This window comes from Panthera uncia, chromosome C2 (assembly GCF_023721935.1).
Source record: "Panthera uncia isolate 11264 chromosome C2, Puncia_PCG_1.0, whole genome shotgun sequence".
Lineage (NCBI taxonomy): Eukaryota > Metazoa > Chordata > Mammalia > Carnivora > Felidae > Panthera > Panthera uncia.
Window position 1 is genome coordinate 149,071,217 of NC_064810.1, and position 21,747 is coordinate 149,092,963.

Genomic DNA, 21,747 nt, shown 5'->3' on the forward strand with positions numbered 1-21,747 from the left:
GGTCGCATCCATTGCTGATCTGGAAAGCCGTACGTCCTGGGCCCTTGATCTGGGCCCATGGAGCCGTAGCGGCCCCCAGGGAGGCAGGGGCCCTGCTCTGAGCAACCTGGAGGAGTTCAGACTCTCCTTTGGTGGGGCTAATTACCTTATAGGAGGACCCCCTACTTATGCTGGGTTCAAACTGAGCCTCTGAGTGCTCCTCCTGGCCTCTGAACCCCATGGGATGTGCACAGGGCCTCTTGTTGCCATGCTCCCCGCGAGTGGCCCAGACTCCTGCTAAGAGCCAGTAGCAGGTGGGGCGGTCTGTGCTCAGTGCATGGAGCCACCTCCATTGGGACAGGCATTGTCATTGGCCTCGGCGCCCACATTCATGCTCAGAAGCCTCAGGGCCTGTCCTCCGGGGTCCCAGGGACAACCTCGCATCACATACCCACAAGATTCGAGAAGCACACTGACCACGGCAGTTGAGAAAAGGCAAGTTCCAGTCTGTTTTATAAGAAAGGCTAGCAGAGGAAAATAGTTTTCAGTCCTGGGGAAAAGGAGGAAGCCTGCCAACCTCAACCCAGCCCCACCAGGACCTCTTCGAGGCATCCAGCAATCCAGTGAGACAGCAGGCAACAGACTCTGAATGTGGCCATTAGAAAAATGCTGTGGTCAGCATGATGGAAGTCTCCCTGGAGGAGGTCCCCTGAGCCGAGGCTTAAAGAGCCTTGGCCCTCTCCAGACCTCGGTCTCCTCTCCCACAAAATGGGAATGAAATCAGAACGGTTGGGGCTCTTTGCCCAGCCTGTTAGAACCTCGGTGGCAGGAGAGTTTCCCAGTTGATCCCCGGGACTCTTCCCTTCCTGGGTCTTTTCAGAAAGAAGTCCTTTGCTTCATTGGACTCATTCTTGCTGCAAGTGAACTCTGTCATCAATGACAACTATTTAAAGGACTGGATCCTGTGCCTCACCAACTGATTGTCCGCACGGACACCATGTCCACAGACCAGGAGGTGCTTTGCTGGGCCTTGAACTGGATGCTCTGGACCAAAGATATTTTAGCCTAACAGCTGAGGTAGGGTCCAGTCTGGGTGTGCAGGTTGCTGCCCATTACCTCTTGCTCTGTGCCCCCTGCCACCTACAGGACGGGCAGGGTCCCCGGGCCCGGTGAGCAGGACCAGAGCGCGCTCACTGAGGTGTCCCAGAACCTCTGCTAGAGGTGAGGGGTGCTGGGCGACAGCACGGGAACCCACCCCCACCACTCCAGGCCCGGACCCCCGCAAGGTCCACGCCTGCCCGGGGCGGTTGCCAACATCTGCCAGGACGATTTCCACAGAGCACGCTGAGAGCCTCTGAGCTGTGGGCAGGCGGCAGCTCCAGTGGCACGGTGGGAGGGCTTCCTCTCCCCCTCTCCCGTTTGCCCCTCGCTGCCTCCCTGTCTCGAGGTCATGGGCACAGCAGCTGTGGGCACGGCCACCACGGGTGCTCCTAACATATTAACCGGCTGGACGACGGATGGATGGAGCTTAATCTGAGATCTGGCCGCTTTGATGCGGGGTGGGGAGTGGGGGTGGGAGGCAGGGCCCTGCTGCTGGCAGAGAAGCCCCCTCACTCCCGATGCTCGGCTCGAACTTGTCATAGGACAGTAGCTCAGTGTCAGACCAAAGGCGTCTACACGTGCTGTTCTGTCACCTCGCTGTGTGGTGCTGGCTTCTGCAGGGAGCTGGGCCGTGCAACTAACGTGTCACGGCCTCTTGGCTTTGGGGGAATGGGATGCATGGGGTTGGGTCCCAGAGGGACAGGGCAGAGGAGGAAGATGCAAATTAGGTCAGCCCCTTTCTTGTCTGTGAACCTTTCCCATGGCCAGGACAGACCCCTTAGGACATTACCCACCATGACCTTGCCACACCTCTTGACAGCCCCCCATCCACCATGCACACACCGCATTCCTCTGCCAGGAATGGCTTGTGTCTCTCTATCTCCGGGATCAAGGCTGATGCCTTTCCATCGCCCTGGAATGGGCCTGGACCTCCCACGGGTTACCTTTAAGCGTCCTTCCCAAGGGTCACATTTAAAGGACAAGGCCTCGCATACCTTGGGACCGGCCAGGTGGGGACAGGCTTTGGGCGTTTTCTTCCTCAAGAAACCAGCATTTCCCACACCCGTTTCATATATGTGGCTAGTGAAAAGCGAATAGAACGGGGGCCCTCTGAAAATACAAGGCCAGACTGGACTTCTGCCCTGGGGGAATCAGGGCAGAATCTCAGTCGTGGAGGAAATGGGGGTTTGGGACTGGAAAGCCCGAAAGAGGCTTCCCTCGCCTGCCCCCACCTCAGGATTGCCCATCTGGCCCAACACCCCCTCAGGCCTGGCCCCCACCCGACGGAGCGGGGAGCACGGTGCCCGTGGGTGACCCCCTCCCCCCTGCTCGTTCTTGCCTCCCCAGGTCTGAAGACCATCGTGGGGGCCCTGATCCAGTCCGTGAAGAAGCTGGCCGATGTGATGGTCCTCACGGTCTTCTGCCTCAGTGTCTTCGCCCTCGTCGGCCTGCAGCTCTTCATGGGCAACCTGAGGCACAAGTGTGTCCGCAACTTCACGGCGCTCAACGACACCAACGGTTCCGTGGAGGCCGACGGCCTGGTCTGGAAGTCGCTGGACCTCTACCTCAACGACCCAGGTGCAGGCTTGGTCTGTGGCCCGGGGAAGGGCTTTGTGAGGCCTCACGGGCCTCGCCAGGGGGCAGACCTCCCCCGGGGCCGTTCAGGCCCTGCCTGATCCCCCGGAGACCCAGAGGTGTGCTCAGGATCCCAGCCCCTGCCCTTCGGACCTCCGGGAGAGGACGGAAGGGGAGCAGACTTTGGGCCTGCCCTTGCGAGTTCTCAGGCTCGATGGCAAGACGCTGGAGGAACAGGACGGAGGGAGTGAGCTGGAGAGGCAGACAAGGGATGGCAGCTGCCACGGCTGGAGGTGGGACTGACCCTAGAGAATCGAGAATGGGGAGAAGACCGGCCTGCCTGCCGAGGGGAGGGGTACTGAGCCGGGGTAGCGTGCGAGGCTTCCGAGGGGAGGCCCCGCCTGCCTGACATGGGATGTTTCAGCTGACAACGGTGTTCCGTGCCAGGATGTTGATTCCATACGCGTGCCCCCCAGAACCCCGAGAGGGGGTTGGAACAAACTCAGTGATTGCACAGTTTCGTGCACGCCCCTCCTGTCGTTCCACTGATACGTGGTTTTCTGTTCTCCAGGCTGATGACTAGCACCTCTCTTACCCGGTGCCGTCAGCCTGGATCAAGGGTAGACACTGGTGCGAGGCCAGGTCCCAGGCCTCAAGGACCCCAAGGGGCATTCTGAAGTCAGGGCCTCTTCTGTACCCCAGACATCCACTCTGGAAAAAAGGAACAGACAAAAACGCAGTGACTCTTCTCAAACTTCCATGTGTCCCAGTCACCTGGAGGGCTCCGGAAAACACTCGCCGCTGGGCCCCAGCCCCAGAGTTCCTGAGTCAGTAGACGGGGGGCGGCACTCCGGGAAGTCACGTTGCTAACCAGGCCCCGAGTGGTGCTCGATGCCGCGGGTCCGGGGACCACACTTGGAGAACTGCTGCAGAAAACTAAGGCGGGTGGTGGCGGGTGACGGGGACTGACAGACGGCCACAGAGAGGAGGGGACAGGACTGGTGGCACGTACGTCACCCGGTCCAGGCCAGCCCTGCCTGAGCAGACCGAGGCATGCCACGGTGAACGTAACAGGTATCACTTGCACCACCTGTGCACAGAGAAGTGGGCCCGGGCAGGGGTGCCTGGGTGGCTTGGTCAGTTGAGTGTCTGACTCTTGATCTCAGCTCAGGTCTTGATCTCGGGTTCATGAGTTCAGGCCCCGAGTCAGGCTCTGCACTGGGTGTGGATCCTATTTGAAAAAAAAAAAAAAAAAAAACAAAGTGGGCCCAGCTCTGGCTGGGCAGTAGCCTTCCAAGAGCATGCAGTGACTCAGCTCCTCTGGTTCAGGGCCTCTTTTGGCCCCAGTTGTCCCCCTGAGTGGCTCAGGGCAGGGTACAGAAGAAGCTCCCTGCGGGGACTTCCTGGGTCTTCTGGGACTGTGGGGACCACTGGCAGCTGAATGTCTGAGGAGAAGAAGAAGCAGGCCAGGGAAGCAGCTAGAATTGCCTCAGGCCTAGCCAGGCGGTGGTGGGGGGGGGGGGGGTCAAGGGCAGGGGCAGAGGAGAGACCACCAACGGTGTCTCTACCTCCCCAGAGCCCTGGGTGCCAAGCGAGAACCCTGCGAGTCTGGGCCACGCGTGCCCTTCACCGTCAGATGTTTCTCTTTCAGAAAATTACTTGCTCAAGAATGGCACCTCCGACGTGTTACTGTGTGGGAACAGCTCTGATGCCGGGTATGTGGCACCCCTCCCCCGGAGCCACCTCACCCAGAAGGGGTGAGGTGAGGTGAGGGAGGCGGGGGCAGGGGGAGGTGTCCCCCGGTACTTTCTCAACTGACTGTGCTTTGAGTGTATGCCCTTGACCCCAGGCCTTCCCCTACCTCTGTTCCCTGCCGGAGCCCTGGTATCTTGTCCACCCCACCCCCACCACAGGGAAGACAGCTATCAGGGGATTAAAAAAAAAAAAAAAAGGCAGGGGGCTCAGATCTGCAGGGAGGGCGAACAGAGCCTACAGTGCCTCCCACCAGCCGGACCCTGGTTCCATTCCTTTCCAGAAGCCCCCCGCCCCCCAGGGCCGCTCTCTTCCCCTCCAGTCTTTTACTCCCTCCCTGCCCATCTGTCCTCTGGGTCAGGAGTGAGTATGGATACCCCTCAATGGCCTAGACTCTCCACCAGGACAAGCAGAGCCTACACCTGCAGGCTGAGTGTGGTGCCCAGAGATGCCCGGTGACCATGTGCAGCTCCCAGGGCCCTGGGCATACGGGGTCTGGGTCTCACAGCGTGACTGTGCCACAGTTGTGAGGAGAAGGGGACACACAGGCTTACCTGGCGAGGGAGGGGCTCTGTGGGGCTGCAGTCCTCCATCCCTCAGTACGAAGTTCCAGCCCTTCCTGTCCCTAAAGAGATCGTCTGGAAGGTCTTAGGACGTTAGCAAAAGGCACGGAGGCCCCTTGCAGCAGCCTCCCACTCGCCGAGTCCCCCTTCCCCCCACCTCTACGTCTCACGCTCGTGAATCCAGCCCAGCAGTCCCTCTGAGCAGAGAGGCTGTCCCATCGAGCCCTGCGAATCATCAACGTGCCTCACTCTGTCTGCGTGTGCAGTCATGCACATGGGCATCCTCTCCGGACGTGGCCAGGCCCCAGCCCGTCCGCCCCAGAGCCATCCCTCGGCCCCGTGGCCTGGCATTCGCCCTGGGCTCCATGCTGCTCAGCCAAGCCTCCCTGCCCTCCCCCCACCGCATGCCTGCTCTGTGCCCATCTCCCTGTGGGGTAAGCAGCCAGAGGAAGAGACTTGTGAGCCAGCCCTTGGCACTTCCTCTGTGAGAGGAGAGGAAACTCAGATAGCAGCGGGGATGGTGTATTGTGTGGGCAGAAGGGAGCTGGATTTAGGCCCAGCTGAATACAGATGGGTAGGGAGAAGGGGAAGACGGTGTCCCAGGCTGGAGGCACAGCACGAAAAGTCCTGGTGTCAGGCCCGGCAGTGCGGTACCAAGTTCGTGAAACTCGGCCTCGTGAAGCAGTGGGGCCTCTGCTGGGCTGCCCAGGGAGAGGAGTCCGGCCCAGGGAGCATCTCGGGGGGGGGGGGGGCCCTTACAGCATGGGACAGAGTCTGTGTGTCTGACTGCAGGACGTGCCCAGAGGGTTACCGCTGCCTGAAGGCGGGAGAGAACCCTGACCACGGCTACACGAGCTTCGACTCCTTCGCCTGGGCCTTCCTCGCGCTCTTCCGCCTGATGACGCAGGACTGCTGGGAACGCCTCTACCAGCAGGTACGTGGGTGCGCGGACAGCGGGGGGACACCGGGAACAGGCCAGGGGCCCACTTACGAGTGATCAGCTAGAAGTGACCCCGGCAGCTTCTCCACTGGCAAGACTTGAGGAGGCTCAAGGAACGGGGGACAGGGACGCTTGCATCTGAGGGAGGGGGACACAGTGAGCCAAGGAACTTTCTTTTTGCTGGTGACCAGGTACCCATTCCTTCATATGGGATACTCTGTGCTCTGTGAGGGGGACCCTTCTCCACCCTGTGTGATGGAATAGTCCCGTCTGTGGATGCAACATTTCCTCCGTTGACTGGAACATTCTGCCTCCCTGTATGGGTGGGACACTATCCCCTGTGCGTGGGTCGTTCTTCTCTGTGGGTTAGAACACTTGCCTCTCCGGTAGAATATGCTCCATTCCCTCCCCAGGCTGTGGCCTTTTGAACCCCTGGCACAGCCAGACCGGACACCTTGAAATTCCGCGATCATGACCCAGAAGGGGCCCCAGTGAAGATAACCTCTCTCCCCTTACTCCCTCAGACCCTGAGGTCTGCAGGGAAGATCTACATGATCTTCTTCATGCTGGTCATCTTCCTGGGCTCCTTCTACCTGGTGAACCTGATCCTGGCTGTGGTTGCCATGGCCTACGAGGAGCAAAACCAAGCCACCATCGCCGAGACCGAGGAGAAGGAAAAGCGTTTCCGGGAAGCCATGGAGATGCTCAAGAAGGAGCATGAGGTGGGTGAGCAGTGCCGCCAGGAAGCCTCCAGACCAACCCCTCGCCTGACCGTGGGTGCCTGTGGGCATGACATCTGCTGGGTAAAGCTGAAACCTGTTAAGTGTGGCCTCTGCGGGATAAAAGGCAGGTCCTGCTGGGGGAAGCTAGTGCCTGTAAACCCGGTGCCTGCTGGGCAAAGCCGATGACCACGGGCATGGCGCCTGCTGAATAAAGCTGGGGCCTATAAGCGCAGTGCACGCTGGGTGAAGCTGCTGTCTGTGAGTGTGATGCATGCTGGGTAAAACGTGCCTGTGGGCATGGCTCCTGCTGAATAAAGCTGGTGCCTGTAAGCGTGGTGACTGCTGGGTGAATCTGGTGTGTTTAAGCTTGGCATCTGCTGGATAAAGAGCAGTTCCTGCTGGGTAAAGCTGGTGTCTGCTGATAAAGGTATTTTATGTGAATGTGGTGGCTGGTAGGTAAAGCTTTGGTATCTAGGTAAAGACGGTGCCTGCTCATGAGGTGCCTGAGAGGTAAAAGGAGTGCCCCCCGGGTAAAGGTGGGCCCTGGGAGTGTGGTTCGTGCTGAGAGAAGCGCTCCCTATGACCGTGGTGTCTTCTGAGTGAAAGTGGTGCCTGCTGGGTAAAAAATGGTGCCTGTTGGGTAAAAATGGTGCCTGCTGGGTAAAAAATGGTGCCTGTTGGGTAAAAATGGTGCCTGTTGGGTCAAAGTGGTGCCTGCTGGGTGAAAATGGTGCCTGTTGGGTCAAAGTGGTGCCTGCTGGGTAAAAAATGGTGCCTGTCAGGTAAAAATGATGCCTGCTGGGTAAAGGAGCCTATGCATGCCGGATAAAAGAGAACCACGTGTCCAAGGACTGAGTTTATCCTAGTTAAGGGATGCCTCTGGTAGCTTAGTGAAGAAGGTCCAAGGTTGGAGGCCTGAGCCAGCTCAGAAAATAAGCCCTGGCGGTGCTGCCGTGGTTACTCATAGTTCCACACACGGGTCCTGGAGGCTGATTACAGAGCATGCCTGTTAGAAGCCATGTGGACATCCACTTTCTTCTCCCTGCCCCATGCCACCTCCCCCCAGCCCCTGTTTTAGCCAGCTGAACCTTCTAGAAGATCTCCCGCCCTCTAGTTCTGTCACTTCCTCTGCTCATCAACATCCTCCCCCCGGCTGTCCCTCACACTCCCCTCTTCCGGGAGCTGCCCACATCGGCCACTTCTTTCCTCTTCCCGGGACTTTGATTTCTCTGAAAACAGCCTGGGTCTGTTTGGGCTCATCTCTCCGTGACGCCCTTGTCTGGGGTGAGCGTTCAAGCCCACTTCCTGATGGGGAAACAGATACTGAGAGTTGCCTGGCCTGCCTTACTTAGCCTGAGGCTGCGCAAAATCTCAATAACCCAAACATCCCCCTTCCGCCTTTTCCAGGCCCTCGCCATCAGGGGTGTGGATACCGTGTCCCGCAGCTCCTTGGAGATGTCCCCTTTGGCCCCAGTAACCCGTGAAAGAAGACACAAGAGGAGCGAACGAATGTCTTCAGGGACAGAGGAGTGTGGAGATGACAGGTTCCCCAAATCCGACTCGGAGGACGGTCCCAGAGCAATGGTAATCCCCGGCGGGGGCTCCAGCCCTTTCCGGGTGGGTCTGGCATCCAAAGCCCATCATGTTGGGCCCCTGGTGCAGTCACAGCCCCTCACAGCTGCTCCCCGAGGAGAGTATCCTCGAGCCCCCTCCCAGCACTTCCTGTTTCCCATGCCCATTCTTGGAGTGGAGGGCTTCTGGGCAGAGAGCCGAGCTAGATTTGGGTGTCATGGTGTCCTCAACCTCAGCTAAGTCCCCAGCGTTGGGGCTAGGGCTGAGACTAGGGCTGAGCCCACACCCTGTGGTGTGGACCGGAGGCGCCCGAGGACATGCCCATGTGAGTCAGGTGCCTGGCCGACCGCCCCAGGTCCTGCTCGGGCCGGGCCTCTTTGCACCACGAGGAGCTTTGCTGCCTCCTTTTCCCCGGGCCCAGCCAGAGCCCCATCTTCAGCCCCAGCTAAGCTTGAATGTCGAAGGCCCCGTGGCACCAGCTTTAGGTGAGCAGAGATCCCAGGTAGCGCAGGATTGCGCTCTGAACGCACCCTGCCGCAGCCCACCCAGTTCCCGTGTGGCCAGCGAAAGCCCCGGATGCTCTGAGAAGCTCTCTCGGTCTCAGAGAACACGGCAAGGGATAGGCTGCGAGCACATGAAGAGCGGGCTTCTCCCTGTGCCCCCAGAACCGTCTGAGCAGCGCCCATGGCCTCAGCAGGACCTCCGTGAAGCCACGCTCCAGCCGTGGGAGCATTTTCACCTTTCGCAGGCGAGACCTGGGCTCGGAGACAGATTTTGCAGATGATGAAAACAGCACAGCAGGGGACAGCGAGAGCCACCGCACGTCACTGCTCGTGCCGTGGCCTCTGCGCCGGCCTAGTGCCCAGGGACAGCCCAGTCCCGGGACTTCGGCTCTCAGCCACGCCCTCAACGGTAAAAGGAACAGCACCGTGGACTGCAACGGAGTGGTCTCCTTGCTGGGGACAGGCGACCCTGAGGCCACCTCCCCGGGGAGCCGCCTGCTCCGCCCTGTGATGCTGGATCGCCCCCCAGACACGGTGAGCCAGCCCCGTGACGCAGCCCCAGGGCAGATCTGGTCTCCCAAACTGGCCACCAGCGCCAGGTCCAAAACACTCACCTAGTATATACCGAGCACCTGTTGTATACTGGGCTCTGGGGGTGAATAAACCTAGCAAAAAAAAAAAAAAAAAAATCTCTGCCCTCACAGATTTTCCATGATAATGGGAGCAGACAGGCAAAAATCAACGAAAGAAGAAAAATAAGTATATATGTATACGTGGTATATAACGTTGATAAACGGGGGTAATAGTTAAATATGTAGCAACTGGTAAAGCTCGGGCACCGAGATGCCATGGTGACACAGGACTCGTGTCCTGGAGGCCCCGTGTGTGCCAGCTCTCAGCCCGTGTTGTTGCTGGATCCTGCTTAATGCAGGGGGTTCTGGGAAAGGGGCCAGAGTGGCAAGGGGTTACTTACAGGGCTCTGGGCAACAATAATTGACCAAGCCTGAAATATTTCAGTAACTTACAAACTGGTCAACATTAGCCCAACTAAGAAGTGCTGTTGTAGGAGGGCAAATAAGTGTGGAAGAGCGGGAGCCCTCACTCATGAAGAGGCATTTAAACAAAGACCTAAAGGAGGCAAGAGTGGGAGCCGGAGGCTGCTTTCTGAAACTCTCGGGGGGGGGGGTGATATAGCACCCAGATTCTGGACACAAACTGGGTTTCAATCCCAGCTCATAGTTTACGAGCTGAATGGCAGTGGGCAAGTTACTTTCTTTCTCTGTATGTCTGTCATCTGTAAAACGAATTTAAAACACCCATCTTGTCTTGTCGTGGGGACGAATGGGCTCACGTGGCTATGGATATCAGGACATCATGAGCCTGCTGATGCTGTGATAATGTCATAATAATATACCATCATTATAGCATCTGAGGGAAGCATGCTCCAGGCCTAGAGAACAGCCAGTGCAAAGGCCCTGAGGCAGAAGCATGCCCACCCTTTTGAAGGAAATGCCATGAGGTCAGAATAGCTGGAACCCAGGGAGCAAAGAGGAAAGGAGTTGAAGTTACCATCAAAAAGGTAGTGGAGGGACCTGCCAAAGTGTGAAAGGCCAGCCAGAGCTCTTATCACTCGGTCATCTGAGCCCTTGACCGACCGATGACTGCCCAGTCAGCCCTGGAGTGTCCTTGCTGACCCTTGCCCCCCAACACAGTGCCCAGGGCAGCCCACCCAGGAAAAGGGCAAATGTGTGGCTTATACGCCAGGGCCTGCAGGAGACGGGGGAGGGGAGACTTTCTAAGGAAGCTAGGACAAGACCGGAGCCTTGATCAGGAAGGTGGAGGTGGGGCTGAAGAGAGAGGCCTCACGGCCAAATGGCCAGTTTTGCTCCAGCTCAGACATTGGCTCTGGCTGCGGGACTTGATGTAGGTTAACGAATCTCTCTGTGCCTCAGTTTCCTCATCGCTTAAGTGGAAATAAAATAATATCCACGTCAGCAGGTTGTGGTGAGGACGAAAAGGGTTAAAACCTGTCTGGTGCTTAGACCTGTACTTGCCTCAGGTTCGAGTAATTATTATCTGTTGCCATTACTATCCAGGAGGAAGGAGGAAGGATTCCTGGGGTGCGTTGCAGTATGCCAGAGGCCCTCACACTCCTCTGGAGCAGGGGGTCAAGGACAGGGTCCTGGGAGTGCCCTGGGGGCAGATCACAGCGTCTGGGAGGGCCTGGGAAGGCCCTAGCCATCACCTGGAAGGCGGATGTCTGGCCTCCCAGGAACACCCCATCCTGGTGGTCTAGGCCTCCCCTGCAGGTCCAGCCCTGGAGCCTCAGCCTTGTGGAATCAGATTCAGCAGCCCAGAACACTAATAGAATTTCCTAATCTCATTAGGGAGAAAATCATCTCATGGTGCTGCACACGTCAGGAGGAATCCAAGTTCAAACACTTCATTACTGGGAACTCTGACTTCACCCTTTCTCACTTCTGTGGGGCCCATTTGTAACCTCAAAGGGATTAGCAGGCCAAGGGGCTTATTTGCAAAGTTAAAGGAATTAGCAGACCAGGATGGAGACATTGTAAAGTTAAAGAGATTAGCAGGCATAGGCCCCTGGGATTGAGACACGTCTGCTCACTTCTAGTCTGAAAACAGGGTACAGTGTGGGGCACATAGTGGGTGCTCAGCCAACACAGGAGAGGGGAGGAAGGGCCAGCCCAACAGACAGCTCATGTTTAGTTTATCCCGATTGAGGGGGTGGAGGGTGAAAATGTATTCTGTCAGCTGTCTATATGAGAGTGCCTGTCCCAGAAGGCCAGATGGGGGTGGGGAACGGCCATTCTTCTTCCTCCACAGGTTAGACTGCATCCTCCTATCCCCTGGTCATCTGGCAAGTTATGGGCAGAGCTAGAACTAAACCCAAGCCCCTGATTCCCAAGTAATTATTCACCCAACCAACATTTATCCAGTGCCAGCCTTGCTGCGTTGAGTTGCAGGCTCCAGGAATATAGCAGTGAACAGACAAGAGCTCTGAGCTCTGAGTTTACACTGTGGTCAGGAAGACAGATGGCAAACTGGTCAATATTTCCAGATAGCGGTAAGGGTCATGGGATAGAACGTTGCTAGGGGGAGGGTTGGGGATGGCTCTTAGAATACTCAGGAAGTCCTTCCTGAAGAGGTGACATTCAAATTGGCAGGCAAATGATTTGGGGAGCAAGCCACAAAGATACGGAAGAGAAGTGTTGTAGGCAGAGGAAGCAGCAAGTCCCCAAGAAGGGTAGGCTTGCCGTGTTCGAGGCATGAGAGGGCCAGGCAGGGTCAGGTGTGGTGGAAACAGCAAGAAGGGATTTGGGCTGTGCAGCACCTGTAGGCAATAGAGTGTGGGTTTACTCTAAGATGGGAAGCGTGGGGTGAGAGGAGGAGAGAACTGTCATGACTTGATTCACTTTTTTTTTTTAATTTTTTTTTTTTAACGTTTTTTATTTATTTTTGAGACAGAGAGAGACAGAGCATGAACAGGGGAGGGTCAGCGAGAGGGAGACACAGAATCCGAAACAGGCTCCAGGCTCTGAGCTGTCAGCACAGAGCCCGACGCGGGGCTCGAACTCACGGACCGCGAGATCGTGACCTGAGCCGAAGTCGGCCGCCCAACCGACTGAGCCACCCAGGCGCCCCTTGATTCACTTTTTAAGGGAATCCCTTTCTGCTGGGTAGAGAATAGAGGGAAGAGATGATAGATTGCACCAGGGTGGTGTATCGGTCAGCTATTGCCACAATAATGCTGTGTAACAAAGTACCCCGAAAGTCAGTGGCTAGCAGTAAGCCTTTATTCTCACGCTCCCTTATCTGCAGGTTGACCATGGTTTGACAGATCTGGGTGGGGCTTGGCTGAGCAGCTCTGCTTCGGTCTGCACACTGTGGGGCAGGCTCAGCGCTGCTCCATATGTCTCTGTGCCGAGGCTCAGGCCGAAAGGGTGGCAGCTACCCGGGGAGACTGTGTTCATAGACGGTTACCGGAGCGCAAGAGCAAGGCAGACGGCGTTTAAGGTGCTCTTGCTCACGTCACGTCCACTAACATCCCATTGGCCAAAGCACGTGTGTCATCAGTGGGACAGGGACGGGTACTTCACCCCACAGTGGGAGAGCAGCAAGTAAATACTCACTAACTGATAACTCGGACTATTGCAGAGTGTCAAGGAGGAGAAGAGAAGCTGGCAGAATTTAGGACATGCTTGTGGGTTAAGGGGGCCCTGTTTGTGGCTCCACTGGGCCGGAGCCACTACTGTTACAGCAGCCACCGCGGCCCTCTCAGGAGCCTCTGCTTGAGTACTTCCCCGACTGGGGAGCTCACTCCCTCCCGAGGCAACATTTCAGGCCAGTCCCACCGATCGCAAAGGTTGACTTTGGCCTGAGCGCAGATGGATTTGGTAGCCACCCCTGGCCCTGGTTCTGCCGTCCCGGGGAGCCCAGGCCATCTTGCTTCCGACCCACAGAGATCGTAGAGCCTCACCCTTGCATGCTGAACAGCCCGGTGCCTTGCGCAGCCCCGGCTCGGGCTCGTGGACCCCGGTCACGCAGGGCCATGCCGCCGTGGCGGTGTTGTGGGCTCCCCCCGTGGCGCTGAGAGGCGGGGCTCTGGGCCGGCCCAGAGTGCCTGCTGCCGCCTCCCCTCCTCAGACACCACGTCTCCATGTCTAGATCTGCTTCTTTCACTTACAAAAACGGTGCAGGTGCACTGCGACCAAGTCCCCCAGCGCAGAAGTGCAGAGGTGAAGGGCAACTCCGCCCTCTCCTTGGCCTCCCCCTCTCCTCCCAACCCCAGCCCCCAGAAGCATTCCCTTGAACAACTCCGTGTGTGTCCTCCAGACCTTTTTCTTGGCTTTTCCACAAACTCTTCGTCTCGGAGGGGCTCCCGTGGGAACGCACACGGGACTACGTCGTTGTCTTTATTGTCCGTATCCGAGTCCAGAGTTGGGTTGTATCCATAATTGATCTTAGGATTCTTTGCATTGATTAGTTTTGTTTTTATGGTATTAGGAAGCATGCTGCGGTGAACATCGTTGCGTACATATTTTTGGTGCACGTGTATAATTATTTATGAAGGTAGATTTGCTCGATGAGGAACTGCAGAGCCAATTTAACATCTTCTTGGCCGAGAGAGCCAAGCTGCCTCCACAGAAGCTCCCACCAGCTGTGTCTAAGCATTGTGCTTTATGCTTCTATTAATGTCACCTTAGAGCACGGGAGATTTTTTTTCTGTTTCTTTATGCTCTTGACTCTAGGGACCCTGTGGTCAATTAAGACTCCCAGATTGGTTTTGCATGTCCTAATGTATAATGACAGCATCTGGTTACATGTAGTTTCCTGTCCACGCTCAAGAATCACCACTGACGAGAGCAGACGGCGAAAAGGAGAATGAAGGAGATAATGAGTGGCGAGAGGGATGGGGGAGTTATTAACAGGGAGGGAGTTCTCTGGGAGCAGAGAAACCCAGCATCCGTGTCCCATAAAGACCCCCATCCTGTCTCCCTGTGGCCCCCGAGACCTGATGATCTGTCCGGGACAGATGCCCCAGGCCCAGCAGCTTCCCCAGGTTCAGCAGGACCCTGGCACCCAGACTGATGCCTGTCTGCTGGTTGCACCCAGACCACCCCGTCAGAGGAGCCGGGCAGGCCCCAGATGCTGAACCCCCACGCTCCACGTGCCGATGGCTTCGAGGGACCAGGAGAGCGACAGCGGGCGCTCAGCGCAGTCAGTGTTCTCACCAGCGCCCTGGAAGGTCAGCACCCCCGGTGTCATCCAAACGCTCCTCCTTAGCCTGACCTGAGCCAAACATCCCCCAGCTGCTTGGCTTGCCTTGGACGTCCCCACAGCTGGCCCAGGCTTTCTGGTCTCTGTTGCCTGTCTGTCCTCACCACGTCTGTGTCTCGTCCAAACCTCCCCCTAGCTGTCCTGGCCTGTCCCAAGTGCTTACCAGTCTCATCCCGTCCTCTCCCAAGCATCCCCATGCCTTCCTGGGACCACCCTGGCCCAGCATGCCTGTTCTAGACTATTCCCAGCCATTCCATGCCTACCACAGGCTATTCCAGGCATCCCACATCTGTCCCGGCCACTCCCACCCTAGGCAACCCCCAGCCATTCCAGTCTGAACTTGGCATCACTCCCCAGTCTTGTTCCCTCCTGTCCCATATGTGTTCATCTCTCTTCTGGCCCGTTCCAGGCACCTGCCATCTGTCCTAACATGTCCCAGATGCCCACGTCTGTTCTTCTGTTTTGCGTGTCCTTAGATCTGAACTTGCCTATCTCAGATGTTGTCTCATCCTCTTCAGCTTGTCCTCCTCTGAGCGTCCCCATGTCTATGTGAGACTGTTGTCTCAAGGGAGCCCAAATCTGTCCTAATCTGGCTCGTCCCAGTTGTCCCCACATCCATCCTGACCTCCTGTCCCTGTGGCCCTCCACTCTCATATTTCCAGAGTAAGGGGCCAGGACACAAGCCACACCTTTCCTTGGCCTTCCGTGCCCCTCTCACGGTCCCCCTGTCACGTAGCAGCCCTGCCATCTCCCCAGCTAAGTCATAGGTCTTTTCTGGAATACCAAATTATATGTGAGCCAGTCCACAAAAAACAAACCTGCTCACTGGCTGCCCCCAGAGTTGGAAGAGTCTCACCGCAGATGTCCACCATGCTGGACCCGCTTCGCCCAACGCTACCTGATCTGGGAATGCTGCCCGCTGTGGATGTCCATCAAGCAGAGAGTGAAGTTCATGGTCATGGATCCGTTCGCCGACCTCACCATCACTATGTGCATCGTGCTTAACACGCTCTTCATGGCACTGGAGCACTACAACATGACAACTGAATTCGAGGAGATGCTGCAGGTTGGAAACCTGGTAAGGGCCACTGGCAGCCGACTCTCAAATGGGCATCGTAGTGTGAAGGGCTCTTGGCCAGCTGGCTCAGCCTTCGTGGATAGCGAGGGGGGATTCAGAGCACAGCAGGATCTTCTGAAGGTGGGAGTCATCATGGAAAACATCTTGGAGCCGGAAGTGTCAGGATCAGGTTTTAAGGAGCTGAGAGATGTAGATGAGAGTGAGAAGTTGGGGATAAAGATGTCCAGAGGCTAGAAAACAAAAGTGAGTTGGGGGAGAACTTGAAATATGCAGGGACGTACGGCCATTAGGATTGGAGGAGGAGCCTATGCAATAAAAGGCAGTTCTCTTAGGGAAAGGATGAATGGATGGAGAGGTGGGAGGAAGGATAGAAAGATGAATGGATGGATGGATGGATGGATGATGGACTGATGGACTGATGGATAGTTGGGTGTAGTGAATCAGTCAGGCAGAGCCAGATTTGCATTCTGACTCAGCTCTTACTATGTGACCTCAAGCAAATTACTTAGTCTCAGTCATTGGCAAAATAAGGATTTGTTTAATTTAATAAATGTAAAATTAGTATGACAATACCAAGCTCATAGGAAGCTAATGAGAATTGAATAAGATAATGTGTGTAATGTGCTTGGCTCAGAGTTTGATAAACAGTAAGCACTCGAAATAAATGATAGCTGTGGTCTGTGGTTATTGTCACTGTTGATGTTATTAAAGAGACTGCCCCTGGAAGTCAGAATGTCTGGGTTCTAATTCTGATGGTTTTTTTTTTTCCCCTGGAGATCAAATCAGTTCCTACCTCTTGATTCTAAAGATGGGAAACTGAGGCTCAAGAGGTGACATAGTAGTGGCAGAGCTGGGCATGTAACTACTGTCTCCTGACTCTGACAGGCAGGGCCCTACGGGCTCTGCCCAGCTAAGCACAGTCAGCCATTCCCGGGGGGTTCCAGGTGAACTCTGGCAAAGTGTCCAGTGGCCTCTGAAAGGAGCTCCTGGGATCATCACTGAGGTTGGGTGAAGGAGAGGGTCATTCAGCCCAAGCGTTCTCTTACTACAGAGACCGCCCTATCTTGGTGTCACAGGTGGTGCCCCCCACCCCCACCCCAGGCAGGCAGGTCTCCTACACCAAGGACTGTGAGGATTCTCTTCGTTTATAACTTCCCATATCTAGAACTCTAGATAGTTATCTTGGGGTCCAAATTTTTTCGCAAACGTGAGTCCATTTTGCTATAATTGTACTTTCGTTCCTTCTTCCATATGCAAATAGAAAGCTATATTATAGTCTGTAGGTGTCTCACGGAACAATTGCGCCTGGCTCGTGTTGGGTGGTCTTCAGGTGGGTTGCAGTTGAAGGCAGTTTTATTGGAATGTGACCAGCTGAGTTGGGGCGAGCAGCAAATCAAGGTGATAAAGAACACTGGTGGCTTCCCTGGATCACTGAGTTGTGACTGGAGCGAAGGTGTGTTAAACTTGGGGCTCTGTTATTAGTAATAAGTCACGTAATTGGATTATAGCTGCATTGTGTTTCATTTGGATAGCTTTATTGCTGCTACGTAAGGTTTTGATTGTCTTGAAGCTAATATATCCTCAGTGGTTTAAATGTTATATGTAAAGAAACAAACCATAAAGATAAGCATGGGAAAATAACCTCGGTATGGGAAAAACCTTTCCAAGCATGTCGTTAAAGACCAATTCCGTAAAAGAAAAGATCGCGAGATTTGACTTTTAGCCCATCACTTGGAGAGCAAATGCAACTTTTGTTCCTAACACAGTGAACCAAAAATCCTGATGAGTCTCCTACTAGGAAACAACTAAAAATATAGGACGTATTCTTTGAAATGCATATCAAAGCTCATGAGAAAATAACAAAAATCCCCAAGTAACAAAAACAGAAAGGAACTTAAAAACCATAGCAGTTTACAGGTGAGGTGTTTCTGTAGTTCTCCGGGTGGGGGTCGGGAGCAGGTGATATTGCCGATTTGGGTAATCTGGGGATTTGGATTTCAGTGAACATGTAGAGACAAGACAAGTCTTTAGACATTGTGAATAGGGGTTGGAACTGAGTAGCCCCATGAGAATATAGCCCTACATTTGGCAGAACAGTGAACCAGAAAAAACTCCTGGCACTGAAACTGGGAAATGATATAGAAGGAAGCTTGTCAGTCTCAGCCAGGACTGAAGAGGAGGAAAAAGTAACCCCTGGAAGCTTGTGACAATGAATTTGGCCTTCTGTAGATGTGGAGTTCAGGTTTATAGCTGAGTGTTTCTGGAACCTATGCCTAAAGTTTAACAGATAAAGTGATCCTATGATATGTTGATATGTTGCTGCAAGAAGCAAGCACAAAACTTTTCTGAAAAGACACACTTTTAACCCAGGCCAAGTGTATTCTCGAAATTACAAAATACACAAGGAAATACCCCACTATGAAGAAGAGTCAGCAGACACACACACACACACACACGCACACACACGGAGGCTTATCCCCTTAAGAATGTCCCATGATATAACTGTCGAATAGAGATTATAAAGTAAGAATGTTTGTAAAAACTAAGGACATAAAAGAAAGAATTAAAGGGGCACCTGGGTAGCTCAGTCGGTTAAGTGACTGACTTTGGCTCAGGTCATGATCTCACAGTTCATGGGTTCAAACCCTGTGTCGGGCTATATGCTGACAGCTCAGAACCTGGAGCCTGCTTTGGATTCTGTGTCTTCCTCTCCCTCTCTGCCTCTCCCCCACTTGTGCTCTCTCTCTCTCTCTCTCTCCCTCTCTCAAAAATAAATAAATAAAACATTAAAAAAAAGAAGGAATTAAAAACATAAAAGAATAAGACAGCTTTGGAAAAGAACCAAATCAAATCTCTAGAAATGGAAAACAGTCATTGGGATTAAAATCTCAATATATAAATCAAATAGCACATTCATATAGCTGGGGAGAGAATTAAATTAATATAATTTTAGATCTAAGGAAGTTGCCCAGAATGTAGAACAGGGAAGTAAAGAGACAGAAATTATGAAATCAAGGTTCAGAGACACGGAGTCAGAAGGAGAAGGTAAGGCATACAGCTGATAGGAGTTCCAGAAGGAGAAAGTAGGAGAATGGGGGCAAAGGAATATTCAGGGAAAGAATAGGTGAGAACTGATAAAAGAAATGAACCCTTAGATTCAGGAATTACATCCTGCACAGGATAAATAAGATATCTAGACATGCTGCACATCAAAAGCAAAGACATCATACAGCAACCAAAACAAGAAAGATTGCCTACTAAAGGAACAACAGTTAGAAGGACGGCAAAGTCCGCAGTTGCCTCAACAAAATCCAGAAGGCAGGGACATAATCATTTCACAATTCAGGGAGAAAACACTAGACACCCTAGAATTCTATACCCATCATCATCCTACCGTTGACAAAGGTATGCTAAACAAAGACCAAGAGCCTACTACACACAGACTGTCTCTCTTAAACAATAACAAAAATTTATACTTCAGAAAGAGGTAAAATGACTGCAGAAATAGGATTTGATAAGATCCTGAAAGGAATAGTAAGCATGTGGGAAAAACCAAGCAAGCATTGACTGTAAATACAATAATAATAAGGATTGCTGATTGGAGGGTATAAAAAGTAGGAACTAAAATATTGAACAACAGCAGCATCTAAGATAGGCATGGAACAGGGATTGGAGGTAGGATGGCCTAAGTTCATGTACACTATGAAATATTAATTTAGATGTTATGAACTCAAGACTGATTGTTAAAACTTTTTAGGGCCACCACTAAGAGGATAGGAATGGAAAGTCTTAACTGCCAAGCCAGTAGAGAGGAAAATAGAGGAATTTTACGATTTTACAATTCAACCTGATAGAAGGAAGCAAAAGAAAAAGAAATAGAAGCACAAAATAAAATGAAGACGTAGGTCCAAATATACCAGAAATCGCAATAAATAGAAGTGGGGACTGCACTCACTAGTTAAGACACAGATCGTCAGTTTGGTAAAGAAATTACACACAGCTATATGTTTTTTTTACAAAAGATGCCCAAACATATTTTGGGAGACAAATCCCTAAAAGGGATTGAAGAAAAAGAAATGGAAAAAAGATAAAACAGTCAAATACTATCAAGAAAATTAATAGAGTTATATTAACATCAAACAAAAAAACACTTTAAAGCAGAAAGTGTTATTGAGGGATAAAGAGATCCAAAACATAAAGATGGAAGAACGATTCACCAGGAATATAGAACTCTAAACCTTCATGCACCAAATTACATAGCTTCTAAATATGTAAAGCAGACAGTGAGATCAATTTAACAAGACCACAATCTTAGTGAGAGGCCACCCTCCATAACTGATGGGTCAAGCTTACAAAAGATCACCAAGGATCTAGAGGACTTGACTAACAGGAATAAAAAGTTTCATTTATTGAATGTGCAGAGCACAGCACCCAACAATCAAAGAAAATACACATGAAACATTTACAAAATGACCACATTTTATGTCTCAAAGCAAGTTGCAGCAAAGACAGGGTATCATGCATTCTTCAATCTCCAACCACTGTGCAATTAAATTAGAAATATATGTGTCAGAATCTCACTGACTATGCACTTCCATCTCCAGAAATTTATCCTAAGAACAGAACTGGGCAAGATGTTTTAAAACATGTATGTGATTGGATATTTATTATGGCAATGTATTTAATAGGAACAAAAGAATGCCCATTGCAGGGAGATGGTTAAACTACTTATGGCATATCTGTACAGTGGAATATTCCACAACTGTTCAGGAAGGGAGGAAGAAAGGGAGGGAGGGAAGGAGGAAGGAAAAGGGAAGGAAGGAAGGAAGGAAGGAAGGAAGGAAGGAAGGACGGACGATGCCATAGATCATGTTTAATTGGTATTGAAGGATGTTTACAAATAATTAAATTGTAAAAGCAAGTTTAGGGTTCCATCAGCACTGCGCAGTGGCCCCCCTGCCAGGAGTCAAGGAAAGCACGTCCCCACCCACACAGCCTCTGCCTACCAGATCCCAGCGAGGCTATAAAACAGGCAGAATTGAAGGCAGACCCTACCTGGGCCTGGCACTCTTGGCCACTCGCATCCATCATAATAAAAGCTGCTGATGATAACAATAATGGCCCTCTCATAGGAGCCTCTGCCTTGCATCCATTAGCTCTAACCCTTATAGATCTCTTATGGGGTTGTTATTATCCCCATTTTACATATGAGGACACTTGAGGCTCCGGAAAATGAGGAAACTGGCCCAAGATCATAAAGTGGCAGATCCAGCTTTGAAACCTGGGTCTGGCTGCCATTCTCTGCGTGTCTTAAACCATCAAGCTTTGATCACAAGGCCTTAGAAAACCCGAGCTGGTCCTTTGGAAGGAAGACTCCGGCACCAAAATGTATGCATTTGTAAAGCAATGGTTCACAAGCTTAGCCGGATGTTAGCGTCACCTAGGAAGTTAAAAACAAAAACAAACAAAAGACAGCTCAATACCTGGGCTGCACTCCAGTCCAATTAACGAGAATTTCTGGGAGTGGGACCCAAGCATCAGTATTTTTAAAGCTCCCCAAGTGACTCAAGTTTGAGAACCAGTGTTCGAATCACCTGGCAGTCTAGTCAAAATGCAGGTTCTGCTTGAGCAGATCGGGGCTCTTCAAGATGCTGCGTGTCTAAAGAGCTTCCAGTGATCACTCCCCCAAGAGGCATTCCCCAAGAGCCTCTGCTGTCTTTTTCTTCTGACTTCCAATGCCAGCTAATATCTGCTCTCTTGCGGCCAGAATAGCCTTGCCCCCGGGCAAAGTGAGGCAGGGAGCTTTCCTGAACTCCTTTCCCAGAAATGAGTGTTAGCATCCATGGGTCTGTCGAACAGGCCTTAAGAACCCACCTACCCTGGCGTGCTCAGGCAGGTGATGGGGGAGACCAGAGGGCCAGCCGGGGTCAGAGGAAGGGGCTTCCCAGGCCCCACCCTTAGGGGTTCTCAGGGACACTCAGTGCAGGGAGTGTGGCTGGCAGGACACCGGGCACTGCAGGAGCTGAAGGTCGGAAGCCCAACCATTTGTGTGTTTATTCGACAAATATTGGTGGACTGCCCGCTGGCCGGGCACTGTTCTTGTCGCAGTAAGACAGAAACGGTCCCCCCTGTGGAGATTCCAGTCTAGCCAAATCCGCAG

The 21,747-nt window shown here is 53.0% G+C and overlaps 1 protein-coding gene across 1 annotated transcript in view; it reads left to right on the forward strand.

The window, feature by feature from the left end:
* The window catches only part of SCN5A (sodium voltage-gated channel alpha subunit 5), a 94,599-nt gene that overhangs the window by 34,506 nt on the left and 38,346 nt on the right, over positions 1–21,747 (forward strand). Inside the window, exons 7-14 of the mRNA XM_049628989.1 lie at positions 2,428–2,658; positions 4,307–4,370; positions 5,763–5,904; positions 6,435–6,632; positions 8,040–8,216; positions 8,870–9,241; positions 14,345–14,477; positions 15,349–15,587. Of these exons, the coding sequence (XP_049484946.1) occupies positions 2,428–2,658; positions 4,307–4,370; positions 5,763–5,904; positions 6,435–6,632; positions 8,040–8,216; positions 8,870–9,241; positions 14,345–14,477; positions 15,349–15,587 (1,556 nt within the window). The remainder of the gene's footprint in view (positions 1–2,427; positions 2,659–4,306; positions 4,371–5,762; positions 5,905–6,434; positions 6,633–8,039; positions 8,217–8,869; positions 9,242–14,344; positions 14,478–15,348; positions 15,588–21,747) is intronic.